This window comes from Leptodactylus fuscus, chromosome 8 (assembly GCF_031893055.1).
Source record: "Leptodactylus fuscus isolate aLepFus1 chromosome 8, aLepFus1.hap2, whole genome shotgun sequence".
In the NCBI taxonomy this organism is placed as follows: domain Eukaryota; kingdom Metazoa; phylum Chordata; class Amphibia; order Anura; family Leptodactylidae; genus Leptodactylus; species Leptodactylus fuscus.
Window position 1 is genome coordinate 87,602,931 of NC_134272.1, and position 26,641 is coordinate 87,629,571.

Genomic DNA, 26,641 nt, shown 5'->3' on the forward strand with positions numbered 1-26,641 from the left:
AAGCAGATGCAGCAACAATGTGAAACCAGAGGCGGAACAATCCGAAAATCAGAGGCGGCAATAGATATCACTGTGCTCAGTGGTTAGAGTCCTGCTGCCATGGAACGGCGCCCTCAGGTGTCATGAAGTAGTCGGCGTACAGGTCCCTGATGCCTAGTCCAGATGTTCCAGGTCTTGCGCGCGATGTCAGATCATGTGCGGACGACGTATGATGATGTTCTGCCGCTTCCGGTTCCATGGCGGAATCATAAATCTGGGAGTAATTGTGCAGGATCACGCACGCTTTTATAACAGAGTTCACATTTTTGGGATGCATCCGGATAGGGGTCATAAAAATCTGCCACTTATTAGCGAGCATGCCAAAGGCACACTTGGCGAACTGACGGGCCCTGGTGAGGCGATAGTTGAAGATGCGTTTTCTCTCATCCAAGCCTCGACGTGGATACGGGCGCATGACATTTGTACTGAGGCCGAAGCCCTCATCAGCCACAATGACAAATGGGGCTGTGGGGCTAGAGGAGCCGGGAAGTTTCTTGGGTTCAGGAATGGCAAGTTGTTCGGTCAGAAGTTTCTGACCTAATTTGAAGGCCTTAAAGTTGCGAGCATCAGCCGCGCTTCCGTAAGACTCAATATTTACAGTCACAAACCGGTAACTGCTGTCCACTAATGCCAACAGTACTACCGAAAAATACTGCTTGTACTTATCATAGCCAGCCACCGAGTGTGGCGGCTTCCTGACACGGATGTGCTTTCCATCCAGTGCCCCGATGCAGTTCGGAAACTGTGCAGTGTTGTAAAACCCTTCGGCAATCTCCATCCACTGCTGAGGCGAGGGCGGAGGCATGACTAAGGACAAGAGCTTCTCCCAGATGACATCACAAGTCGAGCGAACTATCCCAGCAATGGTCGATATACCCAGCAAGAATTCGCTGTGCAAGGATGTGAACGAATTGCCTGTCGCCAAGAATCTGCAAAATTAAAATATAAAGTTAGTCATCTCTGCCTGGTCTACGTGCACCCCTTCCCTTTAATAAATCTAGTCACATGACAGCAATAAGAAAGGGGGCCATTTACAGTAGTGCTAGCTCTATCAGGCCCATATGGCTGCATTGGGTATGGGGGGTATTTATAGTAGTGCTAGCTCTATCAGGCCCATATGGCGGCATTTGGTATGGGGGGGTATGTATAGTAGTGCTAGCTCTATCAGGCCCATATGGCTGCATTGTGTATAGGGGCATGCATAGTAGTGCCAGCTCTATCAGGCCCATATGGTGGCATTGGGTATAGAGGGTATGTATAGTAGTGCTAGCTCTATCAGGCCCATACAGCTGCATTGGGTATAGGGGCATGCATAGTAGTGCCAGCTCTATCAGGCCCATATGGTGGCATTGGGTATAGAGGGCATGTATAGTAGTGCTAGCTCTATCAGGCCCATACGGCTGCATTGTGTATAGGGGCATGTACAGTAGTGCTAGCTCTATCGGGCCCATATGGCTGCATTGGGTATGGGGGGTATGTATAGTAGTGCCAGCTCTATTAGGCCCATATTGCTGCATTGGGTATGGGGGGTATGTATAGTAGTGCTAGCTTTATCAGGCCCATATGGCTGCATTGGGTATAGAGGGTATGTATAGTAGTGCCAGCTCTATCAGGCCCATACGGCTGCATTTGGTATAGGGCCATGTATAGTAGTGCTAGCTTTATTAGGCCCATATGGCTGCATTTGGTATAGGGCCATGTATAGTAGTGCTAGCTTTATTAGGCCCATATGGCTGCATTGGGTATATAGGGCATGTATAGTAGTGCTAGCTCTATCAGGCCCATATGGCTGCATTTGGTATAGGGCCATGTACAGTAGTGCTAGCTCTATCAGGCCCATACGGCTGCATTGTGTATAGGGGCATGTACAGTAGTGCTAGCTCTATCGGGCCCATATGGCTGCATTGGGTATGGGGGGTATGTATAGTAGTGCCAGCTCTATTAGGCCCATATTGCTGCATTGGGTATGGGGGGTATGTATAGTAGTGCTAGCTTTATTAGGCCCATATGGCTGCATTGGGTATATAGGGCATGTATAGTAGTGCTAGCTCTATCAGGCCCATATGGCTGCATTTGGTATAGGGCCATGTACAGTAGTGCTAGCTCTATCAGGCCCATACGGCTGCATTTGGTATAGGGCCATGTACAGTAGTGCTAGCTTTATTAGGCCCATATGGCGGCATTGGGTATGGGGGTATGTATAGTAGTGCCAGCTCTATCAGGCCCATATGGCTGCATTGGATATAGGGGCATGTATAGTAGTGCTCGCTCTATCAGGCCCATATGGCGGCATTGGGTATGGGGGTATGTATAGTAGTGCCAGCTCTATCAGGCCCATATGGCTGCATTGGATATAGGGGCATGTATAGTAGTGCTACCTCTATTAGGCCCATATGGCGGCAGTGGGTATAGGGGCATGCATAGTAGTGCCAGCTCTATCAGGCCCATATGGTGGCATTGGGTATAGAGGGCATGTATAGTAGTGCTAGCTCTATCAGGCCCATATGGCTGCATTGGATATAGGGGCATGTATAGTAGTGCTACCTCTATTAGGCCCATATGGCGGCAGTGGGTATAGGGGCATGCATAGTAGTGCCAGCTCTATCAGGCCCATATGGTGGCATTGGGTATAGGGGCATGTATAGTAGTGCTAGCTTTATTAGGCCCATATGGCTGCATTGGGTATATAGGGCATGTATAGTAGTGCTAGCTCTATCAGGCCCATATGGCTGCATTGGGTATAGGGGCATGCATAGTAGTGCTAGCTCTATTAGGCCCATATTGCTGCATTGGGTATAGGGGCATGTATAGTAGTGCTAGCTCTATCAGGCCCATATGGCTGCATTGGGTATAGGGGCATGCATAGTAGTGCTAGCTCTATTAGGCCCATATTGCTGCATTGGGTATGGGGGGTATGTATAGTAGTGCTAGCTTTATCAGGCCCATATGGCTGCATTGGGTATAGAGGGTATGTATAGTAGTGCTAGCTCTATCAGGCCCATACGGCTGCATTTGGTATAGGGCCATGTATAGTAGTGCTAGCTTTATTAGGCCCATATGGCGGCAGTGGGTATAGGGGCATGTATAGTAGTGCTAGCTCTATCAGGCCCATATGGCTGCATTGGGTATAGAGGGCATGTATAGTAGTGCTAGCTCTATCAGGCCCATATGGCGGCATTGGGTATGGGGGGTATTTATAGTAGTGCCAGCTCTATCAGGCCCATATGGCTGCAATGGGTATGCGGGGCATGCATAGTTGTGCCAGCTCTATCAGGCCCATATGGCTGCATTGGGTATAGAGGGCATGTATAGTAGTGCCAGCTCTATCAGGGTCACAAGATAGAATTGAGTATAGGGGCATTTACAATAGGGAAAGGTAACATGGCGGTATTAGGTAAAGAGTCCATTTATGGGATTGTTAGCTCTCTCACATGGCAGCAGTGGATTTGGGCGCTCTCTCTATCAGGATCACAAGGCAGCAATAGATAGGGGTACATTCACATCTGCATACAGGACTTTACCGTCTTGCAAAATCACAGATGCCAAACATTAACGCAGTAGACCCCTTTATAGATAATCAGATCTTTTGGATTCTATTGGTGCCCATCACTACGGACGACAGCACTGATGAGAACTAAGGGGGTCATTTACATCACATGATGCCACCAGTGGGTAAAGGGGTGATGCCGGCTCTATCGGGGTGACATGGCTGCCCTGGTTACATGAGGGCAATGTGTGTTCTGACCTCAGGGTGACCATGAGCCGCTCCTCTGGAGATATACAGCGCCTCATATTGGTGTCCTGGAAGGTCAGCCCAGGTCGCAGCATCTCCAGCAGTTTGTCAAAGGCCTGGATGGAAAGGCGGCAGAAGCCGGAGAATTTGTCAGGGTGCTGGCGCAGGTCAGAGAAGAAGGTGTGGAAATGTCCGGAGCCGGTGTACTGGGAGAGTTTAGGATGAACCCACAACCTCTTCTGCCTCATCTCCCTCCTCTGCCTCATCTCTCTCCTCTCCATCCTCTGCCTCATCTCCCGCTGCTTTATCTCTCTCTGTTCCATCTTCCTCTGCTCCGCCATTTGCCTCTGCTCCTCCATCTGCCTCATCTCTGCCCTCGGTTTTTCCTCCAGAATCTCGCGTCTCATTCCCAACCTACGAGAGATGAGCCAGAGTAGAAGGACGCGGTCTACGGGCCTCATGGTGGTGGTGGGGGGTGTCAAAAGCAATCCGAGAAAGAGGAAAACGGGCAAAAACGCAGACGGACGCTTCACAGGCCTTCACGGGGTTAATAAACCAGTCCGTTACTGGAAGGTTTGTCAAAAGAAGAGCCGAAAGCTGGAAATGATCCTCAAGGAACTGGCGGCGGCCAGGGAATGCTGGGAGTTGTAGTTTTCCTACAGCTGAAGGGTTAAAGGTTGGAGAGCGCCCCCTATAGAGTCCTTATAGATTTAGGATAGAAATCTTTGATGCTATTTCACGTTATTGGATGCAGAACTCCATAGTGGATGGAAGGAGACAGGGAAGACAAGGGCCGCTCCTCCTCCTCTTCTCTAGGATGGCTGTGGGCATGCGTACTAGCGTCTAACTCGCTCATCCGACTCTATGGTATATATCACGAGACAGGTTGTGAGGTTTAGACGCTCCTCTTCCTCTCTATGATGTCTGGAGGCCTGTGTATTGTGTCTAGCGTCACTTAGCCGACTCTATGGTACATATCACGAGACAGGTTGTGAGGTTTAGACGCTCCTCCTCCTCTCTATGATGTCTGGAGGCCAGTGTATTGTGTCCAGCGTCAATCAGCCGACTCTATGGTACATGTCACGGGACAGGATGAGATAAGAGACGCTCCTCCCCTCCACTCCTGTTCTCTATGATGTCTGGAGGCCAGTGTATTGTGTCCAGCGTCAATCAGCCGACTCTATGGTACATGTCACGGGACAGGATGAGATAAGAGACGCTCCTCCCCTCCACTCCTGTTCTCTATGATGTCTGGAGGCCAGTGTATTGTGTCCAGCGTCACTCAGCCGACTCTATGGTACATGTCACGGGACAGGATGAGATAAGGGACGCTCCTCCCCTCCACTCCTGTTCTCTATGATGTCTGGAGGCCAGTGTATTGTGTCCAGCGTCACTCAGCCGACTCTATGGTACATGTCACGGGACAGGATGAGATAAGGGACGCTCCTCCCCTCCACTCCTGTTCTCTATGATGTCTGGGAGGCGGGTGTACTAGTGCCTGGCTTCACCTCTATAGGCAAGAACAGAAACCGGAAGTGTAGAGAGTGGCTGAGAGGTGCTGGACAGAGGAAGATATAAGGGGGGTGTTTAGGAGAGAAGCAGCTGGGAAGCTGCAGGTGAGCGGAGACTGAGCTGGAACAACCTGAGGCTCTGGAGTAGGTGAGCTGAGGGCAGGGCTATGGTCTCTATAGGGGTGAAAGTGCTGCTGTCAGCTCCTATAGCTTGTGATGCAGATCTAGTTGCACAATCAGATCCTTCCCTTAGTCATCAGTTATTTTTATTGTTGCTAATTATGGCTGCTGCTGCATTATGTGCTATGGATATGTAAATTTATAATTTGCTTAATTGAAGGATTTGTTCAGGTTTGCAGTAGTCACCCAAACAAGCCTGTACTGACACATCCTGTGCCTGGGGCTGAGAAGTTTGTCTCTATTGGATACATTGTAGCAAACCCTCAGCTGTCTGTGTAGGAAGGATATTTGTATGCACTAACAATAAGCCCTGCTACAATTGAATCCAGTCTGGACAGAGACCTATGAGATAGTTTGTTGCAATGTATAAGTCATGAGACAAGGTGATGCTGTAGCAAACCCTCAGCTGTGAGGACAATCTGATGTTTAGGAATTTTACCCATTTAGTGACAGCAAGCAGTGATATTATTGCATTCGGTCTAGACAGATACATGTGGCACTAGGTTCACACTTGTGTTGGTTTTCTGTTTGTGGGGTCTGCTTGGAAAAGAAACCTAATCTGCTTAAAATAAAGTGGTTTCCTGCTTAGACTAATTGGATTTGGTGGATTTCTGCCCCAAATAAGTGGAAAAAATGTAGAGACAAGTCCTCTCTATAAATCAGATGCAAGGATGAGCCCGATCTTTGTTTGGGGTAACCCAAGCCTGAGAGAGCGCAACCTTGTCTCCTGACTTACACAAACTATCAGGAAAGCTGCTGTCTATGTTCACATTTGTGCCACCAATGGTGCTCGATGGACCCCACTGACTGTAATGGGATCCATCGGGTGTTTGCTCTTTCACACTGAACCAGTTGCCTTTGCAGCTCTTTTTACTCCCCTGATTTTGCAAACACTGCAATAGACTCAATCACAGGTGTAAACATAGCCCTAGACTGGGTGTGGCTGTAGCAAACTGTGTGTGAGAAGACTCTGATATTTATGAACTTTACCCATTGACTGACAGGCAGCCGAGATCTTTAAGATAATGAAGCATTGAAAGGGGTTGCCAGGGAGTGTAATTGCACCAGGGGGGTTTCTGTGCTGCTGGGAATGGAGGTTCTGGTCACATGATCAGAACCAACGCCCATTCCCTGGGTTGCTTCACCTCCTCCCTTGTCTCCAGGTAGTTTATGGGTGCTGGCAGATTGTAGTGGCGCTAACCCCTATAGCATCTGTAACTAGGAGGGAATGATGGAGATGAGCGCCTGGGCAGAGCCTGGTTCTGATAATGTGACCCTGGGTTGGAACCAGCTCCAGCATCAATAAACCCTTTGAAACACAAGGCTACACATCGCTGAGGATAAAGCTCATATGTAGGGTGAGGGGTTTTGGTGCCACGTTATATTACGTTGATGCAGCGTTTTTGTTTTTTTTTTGTCAGGTGACCATATTCTCTAGGAAAATGATGACTGAGGCTTCAGAGTCCATGGTCCAAAGCCTTGCTCAGCTTCTGCAGGACCATGGTAGGTTTCTACTAGACTTGTGGGTGTCCATTCTCAGCAGTCCCTTGGCCTTCTGTCCCCAGGCGATGGTAGAGAGACCTAGTCTGTTACAGGGTGGGGTTGGGTATTTGATTCATCTAAAGTAGGGCCCAGGTGCGCAGCAAGTGTAGTACTGGAGCCAGACCTGTAGGAGGTGTGACTCTGGGTGCTCAGGTTCTGGCCTCTATGGGTCTTGGTGCTTCTGATTCTTAGTGCCTTCAGGCAGGGTGACTCCGAGGGGGTTTTTATGGGATGGACTCTAGGAGATGAGTGGTGCTGTTTCTCAAAAATCTTCAGGCAGGGTGTATTCTGGGAATCGGGGGACATGCTGGTGCTTGTAGTCTTCAGGCAGGGTGGCTGTGGGGGTGCCTGGGCAATGTGAACTCTGGGAGTCAGGGTGGTGCTGGAGTCTCGGGGTAGCTTCAGGTGCTCAGACAGGGTGGTTACAGTTATCGGGCTCATGGTGGTGGAGATCGGAGTCCTCAGGTAGGATCGCTTTGGTGGTGTCTGGGATCTGGGAGTCAGATTGGTGCTGGTTCATTGAGTCTCCAGACAGGGTGGCTGTGGTGGTCTCTGTACAGCTGGGTCTCTCAAAGTCAGGGAGGTGTCAGTTTCTCAGATCCTTCATCTAGGGGTCTCCTGCCAAGTGGACTCTCGGAGTTGGGGGTGGTGTGGTTTCTCTGAGTCTTAAGGCTGGGGTCTCTGGGCGGAGGACTCTCGGCGTTGGGGTGTTTCTGGTTCTCGGAGTCTCCAGGTAGGGTTGCGCTGTTAGAATATACACTTTGCTCCTTTGCATTGGCCGGTATTCCTTCTTCCAGTGGACACTGTGCTGGACGGTAGCCGTATCCTGATTCTCACCTCCCGGTGTCTACAAGTCTTCCTCCGCCTGTTTGAGCAGCTGTTTCCTCGTGGACCACGGACTGGGTTCCAGGCTCTTCCAGCTCATCCAGTAGACACTGTCCCCATCCTGCGCACTCAGTTCCTGTTCGATGTATTCCAGATAACTCCTTCCCTAAAGGTTCGTTCAAACAAATCACTTTTGGTACCAGACCCGCAAAGAATGAATTAGGTTATTGCTTTATATTAATAACACAACATGTGGTTAACTGGAAAACTGAGTCATGCCGGATATAACCTGAGGAAATGGGAAGAAACGTTTGCAAGAATGGCCGTGTGTATGATTGATCTTGCTTACTTTTGCAGCTGATTCATCCTTCTGAGTGTCCTGCACAGATTGATCTGAATATTTTCGCCTTTAAGTCTTTAAAGTTTTTGGAGGTGAGAATTATCTAACATATAAGACAATGTCGCTTATCGCTGGCTAATAAGAAAATAATAGTGTTATACCTCTGTCCACCTGATGGTGGAGTCATGAGCTGTAGTTTAGACTAGTGAAGTGCTATATACTGTATATAGCTTAGTCTATGGCTATTCCTTGCTGACTGTTTCCCCTCTCACAGGTGCAGTGCCTCCCCCCAGTGTGTCTGCGTGGCCTGCGATATGTCTATTCGCAGCTCGAGGTTCTCATCTGGTCACGAAGTGTCTCCAGCTTGAAGGTGAGAGGAGTTGCTGTAGACTGTATCTAATATGTATGTGACTCTAGTGTTCCAGTGTTCCACTTCTCCTTTTTTCCTCCACTCCAAGATACTTTGCAACGTTTTCCTATAGTCTGGACTTATAGTACTGCTCATCCTGCTCTTCCTGGTTCATGAACTGTAATGCAGGATATACATGGAAGTTTGATACCTTCACAAATGTATTTAATTTAATGTCTAAATGATGGGGGTCTCATTGCTGGAAACATGTAAACGGGGGTCCCTTCTGAAGCAGAGGGTGCACCAGAAAACCACTAATCTGCTTGCTGTCAGTGAATGAGAGAAAGCCAGAGTCTCAGTCTACCCTGTTGTGGTTGCAGAAACCTCAGACTTTGCAGGAATTTTTTTTTCTCCACTGCTTTCAGTTTCAAGACGGCAGACACCCCATGGACCCCATTATAGTCAATGGTGTCCGCAGGTGTCTTTGTGTAACCGCTGTTATAGCGGGCCAGTTCTTCGACATTTGGGTCCCCAATGGAAGTCACAGTGCTAGTGTAAACCTAGTGTTGGCTATAAGCAGGCTCTCTTTGTATTCACTGACAGCAAGCAGAGATATAGAGAATGGCAAGGAAGTGATACACAAAGTCTATTAGGAAATTCCAGAACAAGGTTTCGTTATAGTTTTACTAAGCTTGATCTTATAAAGAGACGGTTGGTTGTGTATATCTCGCCCTTCCCTGCCATATATACTGGCTACAGGTATATAACATTTATCGTCTCCCGGCAGGAGGTGATCTCTCTTTGCGGTGGGGATCTGAGATCGGCCTTACCCTGGCCGGAGCTGCACACATTGGATTTCAGCTTCAACATGATCAAAAGCTTGGACAAGTCCCTGGTGAGCGCTGCCCGGGGGCATATATGGGGGTTGTGACTGATCACACACTCAGCTTTCCCATATACTGTCAGACTGAGATACAAGATACATGAGCTTTATTAGCATTACCAAAGAATAAAACATTTGGTGTTGCCAAAGCAAAAAGAAAGTTGTGGGATAGGTACAGGGTTCGTGGGGGTCTGAGTGTCTTTAGGGTCTCCTCGTTCTTGGGGTGTTGGTGGGTATACATGAGATGGGGGGGGGGGATTAATAGTCCATGTGGGGTGGTACAGTCTGTGGGGTCTTTTGGGTGGTGGGTTTAATAGTCCATGAGTCTCATCTTCCTCTTGTTTGGTGACAGCTGGACACGTATTGGGCAGCGATCTCCACAGTGGCCTCTTCTTCTCCCAGTAGGATGTAGAGTTTCCTCTTCTCGTCTGGGATGTGGGCAGAGAGTCTTTGGTAGTAGACGGCCCTCACAGCTGAGTATTTGGTGCAGTGTAGCAGGAAGTGGGTCTGGTCTTCTAGGGCCCCCTGGTCACAGTGCTGGCACAGTCTCTTCTCCCGTGGCTTGTACGTCTGCCTGTGCCGCCCCCGTCTCTATCTCTAGGTTGTGGGCGCTCAGTCTGTACCGGCTCAGGGTCTGTCTGTGTTTAGGTTGGGGTATTCTCTCCAGGTAGGTGGCCATGGTGTAGTCTCTTTGTAGGGATTGGTACACAGTGAGTTTCTTGGAGTTATTTATTTTGTTTCTCCCAGTCAGCTGTAAGACTACTGAAGATCTCTCCGATAACAGCACTTTGGCCTCTGAGATAAGAGAACAGCAGACTCTTCACACATCGGCCTGATAACTAGGCCTGAGTCCACAGATCTCCAGGCCCCCTCACCCTTCAGTTCAGCCAAACATGGAGGTGTCTTTACAGGGGTTATAAAGTGTCATGGAGTGAGTGATATGGGGGCAGCCCCAATAGGGGGGAATTACAGTCCACCGAACCTCCATGTATATAATCTGGTATGTGTAATATGTGTCTGATATATCCTTCAGAGGGGCTGCTGCAGTCCCTGGTCCATCCTCAGGCAGGCTTCTCACTGGGTGTAGGCCTCAACAATAACTCCAGTCTCTCACAGGTGGTAAATGTACTTCCTGGGTCACTGGAGAAGGTGTAACATAAAAAAAAATCCATACTCTTCTGTTCCTGGTACTCCATTGACTGCCTCAGGTGTCTGTTCGGTCCCATGCCATGTCCTTGTTTACAGAAGTCTGAACAATCGCATGTGGCACAAAGACAAGGAAAGACAGAGTGGACACTGGCGGCAGATAACAGAGCTTCTCGACCGACCGCCATTGGGGTTTGTCCAATTTACTGGACAACACCTTTAAATCGTAATAAAGCGGGCGACTTAACAGCCAGTAGTCAGGAATGAACACTAGTATGAGTATTTGTTCTGGGACCATCTGGACAGTCTCTAGTAATTTATATTGAGTACAAGAAAAACAAGAGCTCCCAACTCAGGCTGCCCCAATCTGTAAGGCTCCCAGACTGGTTTACATGCAGCCACTGGCATGAATGGAGATGTGAACAGAGCCTAAAACATGTCTGATGACCCCATTATTGATGCGTCTTTCTTTCCTCCAGGAGTTGTTGAACAACCTGCGGACCTTGGACCTGAGCCATAATCTCCTCAATGACTGTGGCTCTTATCTGGAGGTGGGAGCTTAGACCTGGTCACATGGTGTTGTGTACCCTCAGGGGTCGGGCAGGATCCTATAGATCTTTCTTACTCGTACTTCTCCGCACTTGTCTTGCTATTTTAGGGTCTTGAAGAGCTCCAGTATCTTAACCTGGGCTACAACCTTCTGGTGTCCATCCCGGAGCTGAATGTCTTGTCCACTACACATCTGCAAACCCTCATCCTGAGACACAACCAGCTGTCCAGCATCAGCGGTCAGTCCGTATGTATTTGTGTGCGTGTAGCCCAAATACTGCGCGGTTTTATAGCGGCGGCGGTTTTTGATTGTGGTTTATCTCTGTAGGACTGCAATATCTGCGCAGTCTGCAGAAGTTGGACTTGTCCTACAATCTGCTGGTGGAGCCCATACAGCTTTCTCGATTGTCTAAGCTGAAAGAACTTAGAGAGGTAATGTCCCTATAGAGAGTCACCATCATACTGAGAGCGGGGGAGGATAAAGGGGTTATCTGGGGCTATGATATTGCTTGCTGTGGCCTCTCCACTACTTGTGAAGCACCACACACACTGTATAGTGGCTGTGCTTGAAACTGCAGCTCAGCCCCATTCATTCGAATGGTACTGAGCTGCAGCATCGTCGTGTCACCAATGGGCACGATGTGACTACTATGAGAAGAGAAAGTGGCGTTTAATATGGTCCTGGATAACCCCTTTTAATAGTCATGGCTGCAGCATTTGGACTAGTGCTTTGGCCTCTACACTGCTTACCATACTTTGTATATTGTCTGTGCTTAGGTTAGTATTGCAGCTCAGCCCCATTCATTTTATTTGGGCTGTTGTTGCAGAACGGCCATGTGACCGATAGACGTAATTTGATTGCCTAAGAAATGGGAAAAGTAAAGTTCTCATTGCCTGCAACTACCACTAGGGAGCACACTGCACATAGATGATATAAATGCACATGCAGTGAGCTCCCCCTAGTGGTAGCTGCAGACTGAAAAATCTTTATTAAAGGGGCACACCAAATTCTGAATGTCTCCTATATTTGCAGCTCTTCTTGGAGGGGAATCCTCTGTCTTTCCATAAAGAATATCGAGTGCACGTAGCTCAGTACCTGTCCCCTAAAGCTTTGGGCAAGGTAAGTAGCAGCTCATGGGTCCTGTACAGGACAAGGTGGTGGACGTCTACTCACTACCTCTGTCTCACGTTGTCAGGTTGTACTGGACAGCAAGCCGCTGTGTGGATTGGAGATCATGGTAAGCTTTGTCTTAGTCATTATATATGTAAAGGGTTTCACATGATCAATGACTCCTACCTAGATAGACTATCTAAAATCCATTCTCAGTAGGGCCCTGCTGTCTCCCATGCTTTACACTACAGAACTGATTGTTTATATTAGTTGTAGGAAGTCATTGCAGTGGCCGCAGGCTACCATTTAGCTGTACCTTACATATCGGCACTGTATTCCTGTGGATTCAATGTACTACACGCTCAGGGGCATTTTGGGGGCCCTAAGCAAAATTATGTCTGGGTGCCCTCCCCCCTTCATCAAATATTTTTGGCCATATTATGTGCAGGCACTAACCAACAACGGGACATAACCAGACACTGACGTAGTGTGCGGTGCCCCTGCAAGTTGAAGTAGTGCGCCTGAACAGAAATGGGGATGAGCGAGTCAATAGTTGACACTGCTGGAATAAGCCAATAAATAGTGGTCCAATTAAAAATATAAAGACCATAACGTAACCCAATGCTGTGGGAACCCTGATCTCTGGGGCTCCACCTAATTGTATGGGTTGTGTGCCTCACTTCAGTTACTAGCTGAGACTGAAGCATGTGGAGTCCATTACATGAATGTCTTGTCCCCGTGACAGAGTGTATGCGTGTCCAGAGAGACTGTCATCCGTCCTCGGCCAAGTAACTCTGCAACCGAAAGTTCCTGCACTGGGGATATGACCGACAACTGCTTCGAGAGCGGCGCTCCCAAAAGACACAAGAAGAAAAAGGTGAGGGAACAAATGTTCTGCTGTGATTGCATGAAGGCGCCCATGACTGTAAGGTGCAGGGGGCGGTTACACAGTGTGCTGGGCGTCTGCTTATAAATTATAGTAAAACCACCCGGCAGGTGAAGGGTTAAAGGTAAAGTGATTCTGCCATCTCAAATTTTTATTTTTTCTTATTTTGCTTTCTCAGGTTAAAGTGCGCAGAGCGAGCATCTCCGAGCCAAGCGACAGCGACTATGAACCGCGCAGACAACCGGCAGGTCAGTACTAGAGAACCGGATCCAACCCAAATTTCCAAATCTTGACCCAAACCCAAAACTCTCGCGGTTTGTTACAGTAAGCACCATTGTACATTGGGGTCTCCTCAGATCCCAGTGTATAATAACTGGAGACCCCCTGTATACGCCCCTATTCTGGGAATCCTTGCAGCACCCGGGGCACCGGACGCCATGAGGATGTCCAGGAGAGGTGAGGCTAGGTGGTCTTCAGACCTCAGAGTGTAGAATAGTGCTTATGATTCGTGCCGAACCTCGCAAGTCTTCATTGACACTAATTATGAGGTTTGTCAATCTCTGGTCACTTCTCCATTATGTTAACATTGTAGGAAAGTCTCTTCAATCGACACGGAGGTTCATAGTGTAATAGGGATCGGAGCTTTTAGAGCAGCAGTTACATGAGATTCCAGTCTGCACCACTGAGGGGCGCTCATGGCCTGCAGTAAGTCCATGCCCCATAAGATGATATAGTTTAATATAAATTTACAAAGAATGTTGGACCTGAAACAAAGGCTCCAGCTTTTCTCCATCTAGAGGTTGTTTGCTACATGTTGCAGTGTACAGCATGGAGGACAAAGTTGCAGCCTCAGCCACTTATTATGCAGTGGCCTCTGATCACAGCTGTGTCCTAATTTCTTTGGACCGTTCCCCCTCATTTTCTATGGCTGGTGTCCGCCAATCACTAAAGTTCTGTTTCCTTTTTTTTCAGAAAATGTCCTGCAGCACCAGAAGGAAATTGAGCGGACAATTAGTTTTCGGGATCAGTATGGCTTGGACTGGCTGAAGTACCGATCGCACCTGGAGGAAGAGCTGGCTGGAAACCTTACAGAGAACAATCCTGACCCCACCGAGCATTCCCCACTTGTCACCAAGGACTTGCACCTTCCCCCAATTCTACAAACATCCACCATAACAGACAACCAGTCCCATGTCCCTGAGATCACCGGCACGGACAAGGCGCACAGCCCAGAGGAGGATGAACTGACAGCCTCTGATATACTGATAGAACAGATTGAGGGTGTTCTGGAGGATGACCTATGGCACCAGAGGGACAGGAGCAATGAAAGGGACGACGACGTTATAGACAGTAAGACATGCAGTCCATCAGAAGGGATTGCTGCTAGACTTTCTGTAGTGAGGGGTTGCTGCTAGACTCTTTCCATGGGGGAAGGGAGGAGCTAGACTCTTTCCATGGGGGGGGGAGGGAGGAGCTAGACTCTTTCCATGGGGGAAGGGAGGAGCTAGACTCTTTCCATGGGGGAAGGGAGGAGCTAGACTCTTTCCATGGGGGGGGAGGGAGGAGCTAGACTCTTTCCATGGGGGGGGAGGGAGGAGCTAGACTCTTTCCATGGGGGGGGAGGGAGGAGCTAGACTCTTTCCATAGGGGGGAGGGAGGAGCTAGACTCTTTCCATGGGGGGGGGGGGGAGGGAGGAGCTAGACTCTTTCCATGGGGGGGGGGGAGGGAGGAGCTAGACTCTTTCCATGGGGGGGGGGGGAGGGAGGAGCTAGACTCTTTCCATGGGGGGGGGGGGAGGGAGGAGCTAGACTCTTTCCATGGGGGAAGGGAGGAGTTAGACTCTTTCCATTGAATGGGGGATGCAAGCTTGTTATGAAATAAGAGAGGATATCTTCCCATGAAGGCAGGGCATCAGATTATGTCTGTATGGTTACTGACTCTTGGCCTAGTTTCATGTGAGATATATATATATAAATTTTTTTTTTTTTTCATCAGACCCCATCTCTTGCCTGGTGACCGTGTGCCCTCTAGTGGACGGTAAGCCACGTGACCTATACTGGCCATGGGTTTTCCTCGACGTGACAGAACTACATCTTCGGGAGATTGAGCTCAGGCGTGGGCAGGTGTTGATCAGGAGAGATCTGCGGAGACTGATCGACATTCAGACTGAAACCATACGGTGGACCGTGGATGTGAGTAGTGTGTGGGGGTGGGGGGGGGGGAAAAAGTAAATGAAATGTGACTGTTAATTGGCTTATAAACATCATATGACTGAATATTTAAGGACCCGTGAACTGCTATTGCCTAATACAGGGCCTAAATGGCTTGCGTGCTATGGAAACCTTCTGTAAAGCTGTGTGTATGTCAAGACTGAAAAATCTGCGTTTCCGTTGGTGCTTAAGCATCGTGTATTTGTTTTGATATGAGTGGAGAAACTGTGATTGGTTGTTATGGAAACCTGGAGTAAAGCTGTGTATGTGCCCTTGTGTATCAGTGTCATCACAGCACCCTGCCCCTTTAAAGCTGACATACAGCAGTGAAGAAAAATGACTGGATTTGGGAAACCTAAGTGACACATATTCTGCCATATCTTGAAAACCAAAGTAGAGCAATTATCACTGCAATAATGGACACTGTACACAGCTCTACACCATCTCTACATATACACTGCACATACAGCTCTGCCATTAGTGTAGTGTTGAAAAATGGCACAGATATGAAAACCTGGAGTAAAGCAGAGTGCATGTGGAGACTAAGTGCCTGCGAGCTTGTATTGGCTGATAAGGGACATGTGACCGTGTTTATGGCAGTTGGAATATGAGTGAAAGATTTGCAGGCTGGTATCGGCTAATGCAGGTCATGGTTTTGGGAATACTGTATCTCAGGAATGATACATCCAAGAGAGCGGAGACACAGTCTAAAACCTTCCCGGGCACCTCATGTACCTGTGCACCAAATTTGGCGAGTATCGGTCCGGTCGTGTCATCACGCACAAAGAACAAACGCCTTTTTATATATAAAAGAGGTATATACTTACTGCAAGAGGGAAAACAAGATGGCCGCGGCTTCTTAAAATCCTCATCTGTTCTGATCATGTGATGCACAGCTCGATACAAAATGGAATGATGGATGTCTCTTGTATGGACAGGGCAGGATTTTAAAGGGGTTTTCTTACCTTAAGACTCCAAGTGATTAGAACAGGAGCCCCATATGACTGGAGTGCTAGTGTGCATGGTCTGGGAATAGCAACCCCAGAGAAATGAACAGTCTCATAGAAGTTAATGTAGTAGTGAGCGTGCCTGGTGTTCAGCCACCATGACTCCGTTCACATGGAGCGTTCAATGGACTGATATTCCATGATCTGTCTTTATACAGGGGATAGAAAAAGTGCTGCCATTACTGACGCTGAGCTTTTACTCCATAATTACGGAGGAGCAGTCTGTGACCTATGTGGTGGTGGACAATACACCCACAATCAATGTAGAGGTAAGAGGGGTCTCATCACTTGGTCTGTGTTTCTTAAAGGGAGTCTGTCACTGTCTATATGGTTTATTACATAGTCTTTTCTAGGCATACCTTTCATTCATTGATCCTCGCAGCTGTTATTTTAATTAGCCCGGTTTTCTTGATGTGCAAATTATCTTCATGGAACATTGGAAGCCTCATCCCTGTTCCCCGAGCACTGCTGTTTCTCACCACCCCCTTCTTTAGAGGCGATCCCTCCTTCTACACCTCTTCCTGCAGATAGTCATGTAAAGCGCGAATAATATCTCGCACGTGCACTATAAATTCCAGTATTGCTGACTGTCTCCTCTGGATTTTTGGGTCCATCCAGTTCTAACCAGAGATGTTGGAGACCTTTATTTTGCACTAGGCTCGCGCTTTGTGTCCCCTGTGTGATGTTTCTGCAGGCAGCGGCATGTCCACCCACATTACCAGGGCGCTGAGCTGACGTTCAATGCTGCACCTTCCACCTACAGAAGATCCTTCTTGGCACGCGCTGACCAGTCTTGACACGTTCCTCCGCACATGATAAACATTTTTAACTCTTGACCTTTCTAAACTTTTTTTAAGTTTGTTGTCAAAGTCTGACGCCGCAGGCTCACAGAGGATCTGTCCGTCCGCACCTGTGTATTGTATATGTGCATCCCCTAAGATGTGCAACTTATGATTTACATAGCAGTGAATGACAGAATCCTGCAAACTACATGTCTGTGTTTTCTTCTCTTAACAAGGGGCAAAGTAAAAGGTGCATGGTGTAATATGTAAGACTGTAGCATTCGTGTAGTGTCACATCTCCCACAATGCAATGCAGCAGGGATATTACAGATGTGGGGTCTTCTCAGCTCATTTATCCTGTTCTTGTGGTTCAGAACCTTCTAAAGGTGCTGCGTCCAGTCCTGGAGCTGAACCTGAAGGTGACGGAGACCGATGGCCCGCTCAAACTCAAATGTCTAAAATGCAAATCTGAATTCAGCCAGCAACTGAACAGCGGCCGAGACGGCGAGAGACCGACCGAAGATGAGCTACCCGATGACGGCTGCCCAGGTGACTGTTCGATCTACTCCATTTTCCTATTTGTGGTTATAGACTAGACATTGGGTCAGATTTATTAGGACTGGCGTTGCACAAGCCGCTCTTTATAAAGGTCCCGCCGGACATGGCTGATTTATGATGAAGCTCCGCCTCTTGGTGAATCAGCCGCGCTCCCATGTGCCGGAATGCATTATAACTGGGGGTTAGAACTTGCACACGAAAACTGATAACTTCTTTACCTCCCTCCCCTCCCCTTTTGTTAATTTTATCTCCAATATTGCCCACAATTGTGTTCCCTGATCCATGTCTGATTGCTGGTGGTCCGACCACTGAGACCCCCATCGATCATGAACAGTCCTCCATTTGAACATAGTGGAGGTCATGTGTGTATTACACTCCACACACTGTTAAAGGATCTCTCCACCAGTCCCATTGACTGTGAAGAGAGTGGTAGTGCCCACATGTGACCTCTGCTACATTCAATGGGCGACTCGGGACCCTGGTTCCATGATCTGTGAGAGTCCCAGTGGTTGCACCCCAAGCAATCAGACACTTATCATTCATTCTATAAGTGGTTGTCGTGGGGCATCCCCCTTTAAGTGGATTTTCAGGGACTTGCATATTGATGGCCTTAGGTCATCAATATGTGATCACAGGGGGGTCCAACACCTGAGACTCCCACAGATCAGCTGTACAAAGAGGTCGCTTCGTTCATGAGTGATGTGGACTCTACCCGTTGCTGATGACTTCATGTTCATTGGTCACATGGTATATCAGCAGCTCATTCCTATTCAAATGGTTTGGGACTGATCTGCAATACCAGCTGATCGGTGTTGGACCCCTGATGATGACCTAGCCTAAGCCCTGGAAAACCCCCACTAAGAAAATATTGCTTCAAGAAATGGTCTATAAATTTATGAGATCCTAAAAAAGGGCAGTGGATCGCAAATTAATTTCAGATGCCCTATAAGCTATTAGATAGGGGGCGCCACTACACTGATGGTCAGCTGAGGATGGCATTCTGTGATACTGAACTGAGGGGCTTCCATGGTGCCCACTCCCCTGCCTGTACCCCCTGACTCTTTAGACATAAGTGGTGACTATTTTCCTTGCCTGTTCTGCAGATGTCCCAGTCTGCCCCCACTGCGGGAGCTCCCATGTTATCCTGGCTCCAGTGGCGTGTAGTGGAGGCGCTAGCGCACCTTCTGAAGAGTCACTAGAAGGTGCTGTAGGTGGAACGTCCATTTATAAGGGTGGCAGAAACGATGATGGCCCAGGATCATCGAGCAGCTGCACGGAGGCTAAAGATGACCGGGACAGCAACAACACCAGTGGGAAAGTTACCCCAGAAGTAAACCCGTGCGGCCTTACAGGCAGCTTCGGTTACGGGTCAACAACCCCTACTCCAAGTCAGAGCAATATACCGGTGGAGGAAGAGTACTGCTGGCAGATCAGTCCAAGTAAGTGATACAAGGAGTATATTCTAATGCCCAAGTTCTGAGATCTAACTCTATAGATCAGGACTAATATTGACAACCTGACGCCCCACTGATCACATTTTGTCCGCAGCTGATGGAGCAGGAAACAGACAGCGCCGTTCTCTCTGTAGTGGTCAGACCAGGTTACTGCAGCTTAGGCTCCATTAGTGAGTGATTTTCTGCAGTAACCCAGCCTGACCACTGCTCGGAGTACAGCACTGTCTGCTTCCTGCTCCGAGCAGCAGCTGCAGAGATCTGTGAGGGTGTTGGACCATACCAATCTGATATTGATAGCCATCTTCAGGATAGGTGTTCGCTATTTTTTTTAGTTCAGAAACCCCTTTTAACCTCCCCTGGTGTCCCTTCTCAGCTTCCTTGGGTACACATGAGATATTGGATTTCCGGGTCATAAATCACCGTCTCAAGCTCTATCTGGACTTGGAAATCCTGAACGGAGAACAAGAAGAATTTCAGTGTGCCATAAAGGCGAGTCCACGGTGTGACTATCCAGCTTGTCCATGTTGAAAACCACCATGCAATAGGGTTTACTCATTCATTGTCTTCTCTGCCCCAGGTCCCTGTTGTCTGTTTCGGGAATCCAGAGGAGGTTTGGAATCTTGTTGTGGTGTCCAGTCAGAAGATTTATTTCTTAGAAATCACTGGAGACAGCAGGTAAAGCTCTGTTCACACCTACATGACAGGCGCCAGCATCATCCTATGGACTCTGAGGGGTTCAGTTGTGCAGGACCTTGTTTTCTTGGGCACCATAAAGCTGACATGATTTCTTTCAGGGGTTCCCCGAATGAGTGGCTGCAGTTAAGGGATTCCTATGCACTCACCTCGCTCACTCACCTTCACCTGGGGCTCCAGGAGCAGTGCCTATATCTGGGGTTTGACTCCTCCAACGCCACCTACACCCTACTGACCCGAAACCGCAAGAGCACCACTACCTTCAGCCGGTACATACTAGGTGAGCAGTCCTGTCCATAATGTTACCTGGATACTCCCTGCACCCACCACTAGGAGGAGCTCATAATGGAGTTCTGTAGGAGCTGTATAATCTGCTATACAATGAGCTCCCCCTAGTGGTAGATGTAGGCAGCTGGAATTTTGTTTTGTGCCCTTATGGCCGTGTGTTTTGAAGGCAAGTTAAAGCTAAGCCATGTGGCGAGTAGGTTATCGTGCCGCATGATCAGATATGGGAACGCCGATACTCTTCTGTGCTGCAGGACATCGCGACTCAGGGTCTCATCTGATGGATTTAGAAATATCTCACATATCATAAATGTGCTTGACTTTCAGATACTATGATCACTCTACCGTCACGTTATCTCAGAGATCTGAACTACCGCCCCAAGGAGGAGATTACCCCGGATCATCGTCTTTGGTAAGTCATCAGAATATTATTATAGGTTAGTCCTATATTATATATTGTAATTGACGGAATATCATCAAACTAAAGTGAAAATCTACAAACTGGAAATTCAGTTTAGAGCGAAACTTCATCATAGATCTAAATCGGCAATACAGTCAAGGAAATAATCGATCCTTCGCTGATTTTGTAAGTTTTCCCACTGACAGACATGAGCAGCCTATAATTTTAAGGGTAGGTTAATATTAACAGAATATCAAAAATAAAATCCAGAAAATCACATTGTATAAATTTATTTGCATAGAGAAAGAAGTATTTGATGAGGTTTGCGCTCAGTCAGACATGTCGGGAGGAATTTTGGTCTGCTCCTCTTTGCAGATAATCTCTAAATCTGAGTTGCCTTGGCATCTCAGATTTAGAGATGATCTGCGAAGAAGAGCGGACCAAAATTCCTCCCGACATGTCTGACTGAGCGCAAACCTCCAACTACAAAAACTGGCTGACTGCTGTGCGCGCCAACAAGGGTTTTACCACCAAGTATTAAGTCTTGTTTGCAAGAGGGGTCAAATACTTATTTCTCTTTGCAAAATGCAAATTTATACAATGTGACTTTCTGGATTTTATTTTTGATATTTTATCTTCACTGTTAATTTTAACAGACCCTTAAAATAACTGTTCACGTCTTTGTCAATGGGCAAACTTACATAATCAGCAAGGGATCAAATAACTATTTCCTTCACTGTGTGTATTCTCTGTCCGTTGGTGAGCTCAGGGTGTCTCTTCTGTATAGTTGTGGTCTCTAGTATGTAGTGTGAATACTGTCATTATTAGACTCACTGTCAGATCTCTTTATTTTCATTGCACTAATAGATAAAACAGCCAATGTACAACCATGTCATATACTATCTGTAGCTATCTCTGTTCTTACGTCTTCTTATTCTTCCCCTGACCACCTGTCTCCCGGCCTTACTTTATCTCTCTGCTCTGTCTCAGGCATCTCCTGCACGATAGCCTTGGAGTGGATCAGGCACCCGGCTTCCTCTACGTCCTGGCACACTACAAGCCCGGTAAGACATTTTTAGTCCAGGTCCTGCCGCCTTCTGTGTGATTTGTCTCTGGCTCATTAATGTTATCTCGTCCTCCCTCGCTGAGTGTTCTGGGCCCATAATCATTTGGCCTCCTGCCCCGCGCAGCGCCTCACATTGTCCTCGGGTTTAGTTTTGCTCCAGACATGTGGCCCTTATTAAATAAGGAACCTTGAGATACTAAGTTACAATATTGTCCTTGACACGGCAGCTGCTCTGTACCAGATTATACACCTCATTATATAAACCTCAGCTGCTGCGGAACCTCATAGTGCACCCCTCAGATACTGCTGCAGAACCTCATAGTGCACCCCTCAGTACTGCTGCAGAACCTCATAGTGCACCCCTCAGATACTGCTGCGGAACCTCATAGTGCACCCCTCAGATACTGCTGCGGAACCTCATAGTGCACCCCTCAATACTGCTGCGGAACCTCATAGTGCACCCCTCAATACTGCTGCAGAACCTCATAGTGCACCCCTCAATACTGCTGCAGAACCTCATAGTGCACCCTGTCCTGTCTGTCATACATGTTATACACACATGTAGTTAACCCCCTAATATCCTGCATTTTATTTTATTTTTTTTAATTTCAGAGGGCTCTATTCCCGGCGCAGCCGCTGTTCCCTGTGCTAATGCTGATCAGCCGCTACGTGGCAAGCCATCTAATGCAGCACTGGCTCAGGGTGCCACGGAGGCCACCGCAGTGTCCCTTCTCCTCACCAAGACCCACATGTATCTTCTAGAAGAGGACCACCAGTGGCTACCTGGTGACACACAGGAGTTGCCCAAGAAAGTGACCATAAAGGAAGAATGGGAGATCTTCGTCATGTACTCGGTGCACTTATTCAAATGCGCCCCGCTCCATCTGCGCATCAGGCTATATCATGAGGTAAGAGGCACCAAACTGCTGGTGTGGGGGGAGGGAAGGGGAGATGGGTAGAAAACAGGGACCTCCACTGACATTGAAAGCTGGGGTCCTGTTGATCTCGACGAATGTAATGTCTGCATGTCCATTGAGCCCTCTGCTGGAGACAGACAAGCTATTGGTCAGCTGTGCTCATCTGACACCCCATTCATTGTGGGGGGTCCCAGCAGCCCAATCTCTCCACCAGTCAGATACTTAGAAGTGTCCATAGCAGGAACCCCTTAAAACTGGATCAGTTATTGATTTTATTTTTTTTATGAGCAATTCAATATCAGTCCAAAAAATGTCCTTTAAAGTGGTAGACCCCATTTATCGGCCTAGTCTGCATGCACCTCGATGACAGCCGACCTTTGTTCCACTCCCATGAGTTGAGGTGCACCTCCAGATCCCTATAATTGCTGTTTATAGATATATCTTCTGTACTGACAGCTGGGCGCACACTACATATAGAGGAGCCATTCGCCTCCCTCCTCGTACTGAGCTTACCGGCTCATTAAGGATAGATAGGGAATGAGGACGGGCGCACGTTACATGTGTATAGGGTTCTGCTTCTTGTAGGACTCCCAATTGTTGCCTTAGTTCAGTGTTAATTCTGTCGTCCTCTGACTTCTAGAAAGCTTAGTCATGGGCTGACAACCAAAATGGGTTTTTGGAATAGTAGTGCCATATAGTACTGGCACACTGTCGTAATGCCATACAGTGCCTGCATACCGTGGTGGTGCCATACAGTGGTTGTGTACTGTAGTAGTGCTATACGGTGCCTGCAGGACTTTGTAACCTCTTTTGGGTGGTGGAATATATAAAATGAATTAATTTAAAGGGACAGATGCAACATTTAGATGTATAGGTCATCACTATGGTATTAGTTGTTGCTGGACGTAGTACAGTGTACAGAGCCAGAACAACAATGCTCCATCCACTGTGTAGTGACTGCTCGGATGTGATGAGCTCGAGGCCTTCAATATGATGATCCAGGCAGACCTTGTTATGAAGGAACATGAGCTGCGGCAGCTGGAACAGTCAATACTGGGGATCTGGAGATTTATGACAAGTGATGACCGACCCCTCGTAGGGTGGAATTCCTGAATGTGCCTGTCACGGTGCGAACACAGCAGAAATACAGATGAGGCGAGGGGTCGTGTTTATGGACATCACTCATCCGTTATATTCCAGGCCTATGGACCTGAGGAGAGATTTATTCATTGTTTTGATCTGTGTTGTGATATGTTCAGTGTGATTTATGACTGTCTGAGTCAGTCGTCATAGGGGTGGGGCTTATTGCCAGTGGGTGGATTAATAATACATTTTATTTATATAGCGCCAACATATTCCGCAGCGCTGTACAATTAGTAGGGATCAAATACAGACATGCATTACAAGAAAAGTCATTTCACACTGGGACTGAGGGCCCTGCTCATAAGAGCTTACAATCTATGAGGTAGAAGGGGTGACACAAGAGGTAGCAGGGGCGGCATTGCTTATGCGGAGGTCAGTCAATTTTGTAATAGAAGTGACTGTCATTACATAAACATAAGACTTTATGAGCCGTCACCAGTCTTGTCCTATAACATGTGGATGGAGCTTGGACCTATAAAGTTATCCTGAGATGACATCATATCATGTGGGGAAATGTGGGAGCGGGGATTTTGGGGATTCTAATTATAGTACGGAAGGGTTTACGTTAGACATTGATAGGCCTGTCTGATAAGATGTGTCTTTAGTTTGCGTTTGAAACTGTAGAAATTGGGAGTTAATCTGATTGTCCAGGGTAGAGCATTCCAGAGAAGTGGTGCAGCTCGGGAGAAGTCTTGTATACGAGCGCGGGAGGTTCTGATAATAGAGGATGTAAGTGTTAGGTCATTGAGTGAGCGGAGAGCACGGGTTGGGCGGTAGACAGAGATGAGGGAGGAAATGTAGGGAGGTGCGGCATTATGGAGAGCCTTGTGGGGGAGGGGGATAACTTTATATTTTATTCTATAATGAATAGGCAGCCAATGTAGTGACTGGCACAGACCAGAGGCATCGCTGTAGCGTCTAGCCTGATAGATGAGCCTGGCCGCTGCATTCAGAATAGATTGTAGAGGGGAGAGTTTAGTGAGGGGAAGACCGATTAGTAAGGAGTTGCAGTAGTCAAGGCGAGAATGAATCAGAGACAATAAGTGTCTTTAGTGTATCTCTGGTAAGGAAGGGGCGTATTCTGGAGATGTTTTTGAGGTGGAGGTGACATGAACGTGCGAGTGATTCAATATGAGGGGTGAAGGAAAGGTCTGCGTCAAACCTGACCCCAAGGCAGCGGGCCTGCTGCCTAGGAGTTATAGTAAGGCCTGAGACTACAATGGATATATCAGGGATTCATTTTTTATTTTTTTTAATCTCCCAACTTCTTCCCCCTCCCCTCAACAGAGGGTAGCAAAGCAGACTGCTTGGCTTCTGTGGACAGAAGACCCATCTTTGCCAGAAGAGATAGTCGAGTGGTTTCGGGACCCATGGGAAGCCATTTTCCAGATAAATCTGCAACTGACGACTCATGAAACAATGGAGTCCTACGAGCCCTTTGACAGTTAATGACTCTGTGTGAGTGACTGCGGCACAGCGGGATTGTGTTGTGTAGATGGAACATGCGGTGACAGGCTGGTAATCCTGGATCCTGCAGAAGACTCAACCACGACCTCAAGCAAGATAATGCACTATTTTTTTTTATTATTTGCAATTTTTTTTTTTTTTTACATTTTCTTGTTTTAACTAATTCTGTAATAAAGTTTCTACCCTGTTTTTAAAGCTTCTTGTGTAGAGCAGAGTTTGTTGTGTCTGAGGAAGCCGCTACTATGTCTTTATAGGGGTAAGATCTTGTTTACCAATGCAAAAATTCCCATTACACTGCTGTAGTGTAAAATAAGACAAATCTAGTTGTCTGCAGCCACCACTAGGGGGAGCTCCCTACATATTTATACAGCTCACATTGAACTAAAAGAAGAACCCGCACCTCTCCTGATATGTCTTTATAGTGAACTAGCAGATGGACCCAGCTTCACATGGGTATATACAAATTTTTTTGTGTAGTAGCTCCATAAGAATAGGTTGGTTGGTATGCAAACATGGTGTAAAACTGCGTGTATGTGAAGACTGAACAACCTGCAAGTTTCATTGGTCCATAAGAATCATGTATATCTCATTTTAGATATCAATGAAGAACCTGCGATCGGTTCTTATGGAAACCTGGAGTAAATCTGTGTGTACCTGGAGACTAAGTGCCTGCGAGCTTCTATTGGCTGATAAGGGACATGTGACCGTGTGTATGGCAGTTGGAGTATGAGTGAAAGACTTGCAGGCTCCTATTGGCTAATGCAGGTCATTTTTGGGAAATACTATATCGCAGGAATGGGGTGTCCTAGAGAGTTGAGACCCAGTCTAAAACCTTCCCGGACACCTGATGTACCCGTGTGACAAATTTGGTGGTGATCGGTCCAGTCGTTTGGTTGTGCATAAAGAACAGACACAAACTAACTTTTATAGATGAGAGATGCTGGTATTCCCTGTAAAATAACAATTCGGAGGCATCTTTTTACATAAATGCCTTGTGCTGTCCCTTGTTACAACAGGTGAATAAGCCCTTAATCTGCGGCTAAGCTGCCTGTGTAAATTCATTCATGGACCAGGAAGTTCAGGATGAGCAGTGGAATATGTTTTTAGTAGGAGAGTCTTACATTACAGATAGGACACACAAAAAAGAATTTAAGTCTAGTGCATGCAAATAAAATATGGCCACCATCCATAATAAGCGAAGCTGCAGCCTATGAGGGGCTTCTATGCTGTTCTTACCTGCTGCCGAACCAGACTATAGGAGCCAGAGGGAAGCTCCCAGACCCTAAAGCAAAATATGTAATGAGGCTTCTACTTACCGTGTGCCAGGTATAATACAGGTGTCGTAGAGATGCCTTCAGGCCCCCTCAGGATCCAGGGCCTGTAGGGATTCCTACTTCTGACACACACCCCCCCCCCCCCTCCCAGACACAAGATTTGCTTTGTTGCTGTTCTCTATTTGACCACTTCAGGCGCTGTTGCTTTTACTGCCAGGATTTTTGATTGTTTGCGTTTCATTATGATTGCTGTATTTCCTTTTAACTAGAGGATCCGGCTTTGCCTGAAA

At 47.5% G+C, this 26,641-nt stretch overlaps 1 protein-coding gene across 1 annotated transcript; it reads left to right on the forward strand.

The window, feature by feature from the left end:
* Window positions 1–5,133: 5,133 nt before the first annotated feature.
* LOC142216650 (serine/threonine-protein kinase 11-interacting protein-like) lies at window positions 5,134–25,177 on the forward strand. Its single transcript, XM_075284639.1, has 25 exons — window positions 5,134–5,431; window positions 6,885–6,966; window positions 7,803–8,002; window positions 8,188–8,262; window positions 8,445–8,540; window positions 9,307–9,414; window positions 11,028–11,099; window positions 11,207–11,336; window positions 11,426–11,529; window positions 12,131–12,217; window positions 12,294–12,335; window positions 12,954–13,085; window positions 13,273–13,342; window positions 14,067–14,444; window positions 15,091–15,287; window positions 16,471–16,581; window positions 17,469–17,643; window positions 18,756–19,091; window positions 19,480–19,595; window positions 19,684–19,781; window positions 19,901–20,079; window positions 20,412–20,496; window positions 21,475–21,548; window positions 22,163–22,458; window positions 24,898–25,177. The coding sequence occupies exons 2-25, from the start codon at window positions 6,906–6,908 to the stop codon at window positions 25,057–25,059; spliced, it is 3,384 nt and encodes a 1,127-aa protein (XP_075140740.1). The 5' UTR covers window positions 5,134–5,431; window positions 6,885–6,905; the 3' UTR covers window positions 25,060–25,177.
* Window positions 25,178–26,641: the final 1,464 nt, after the last annotated feature.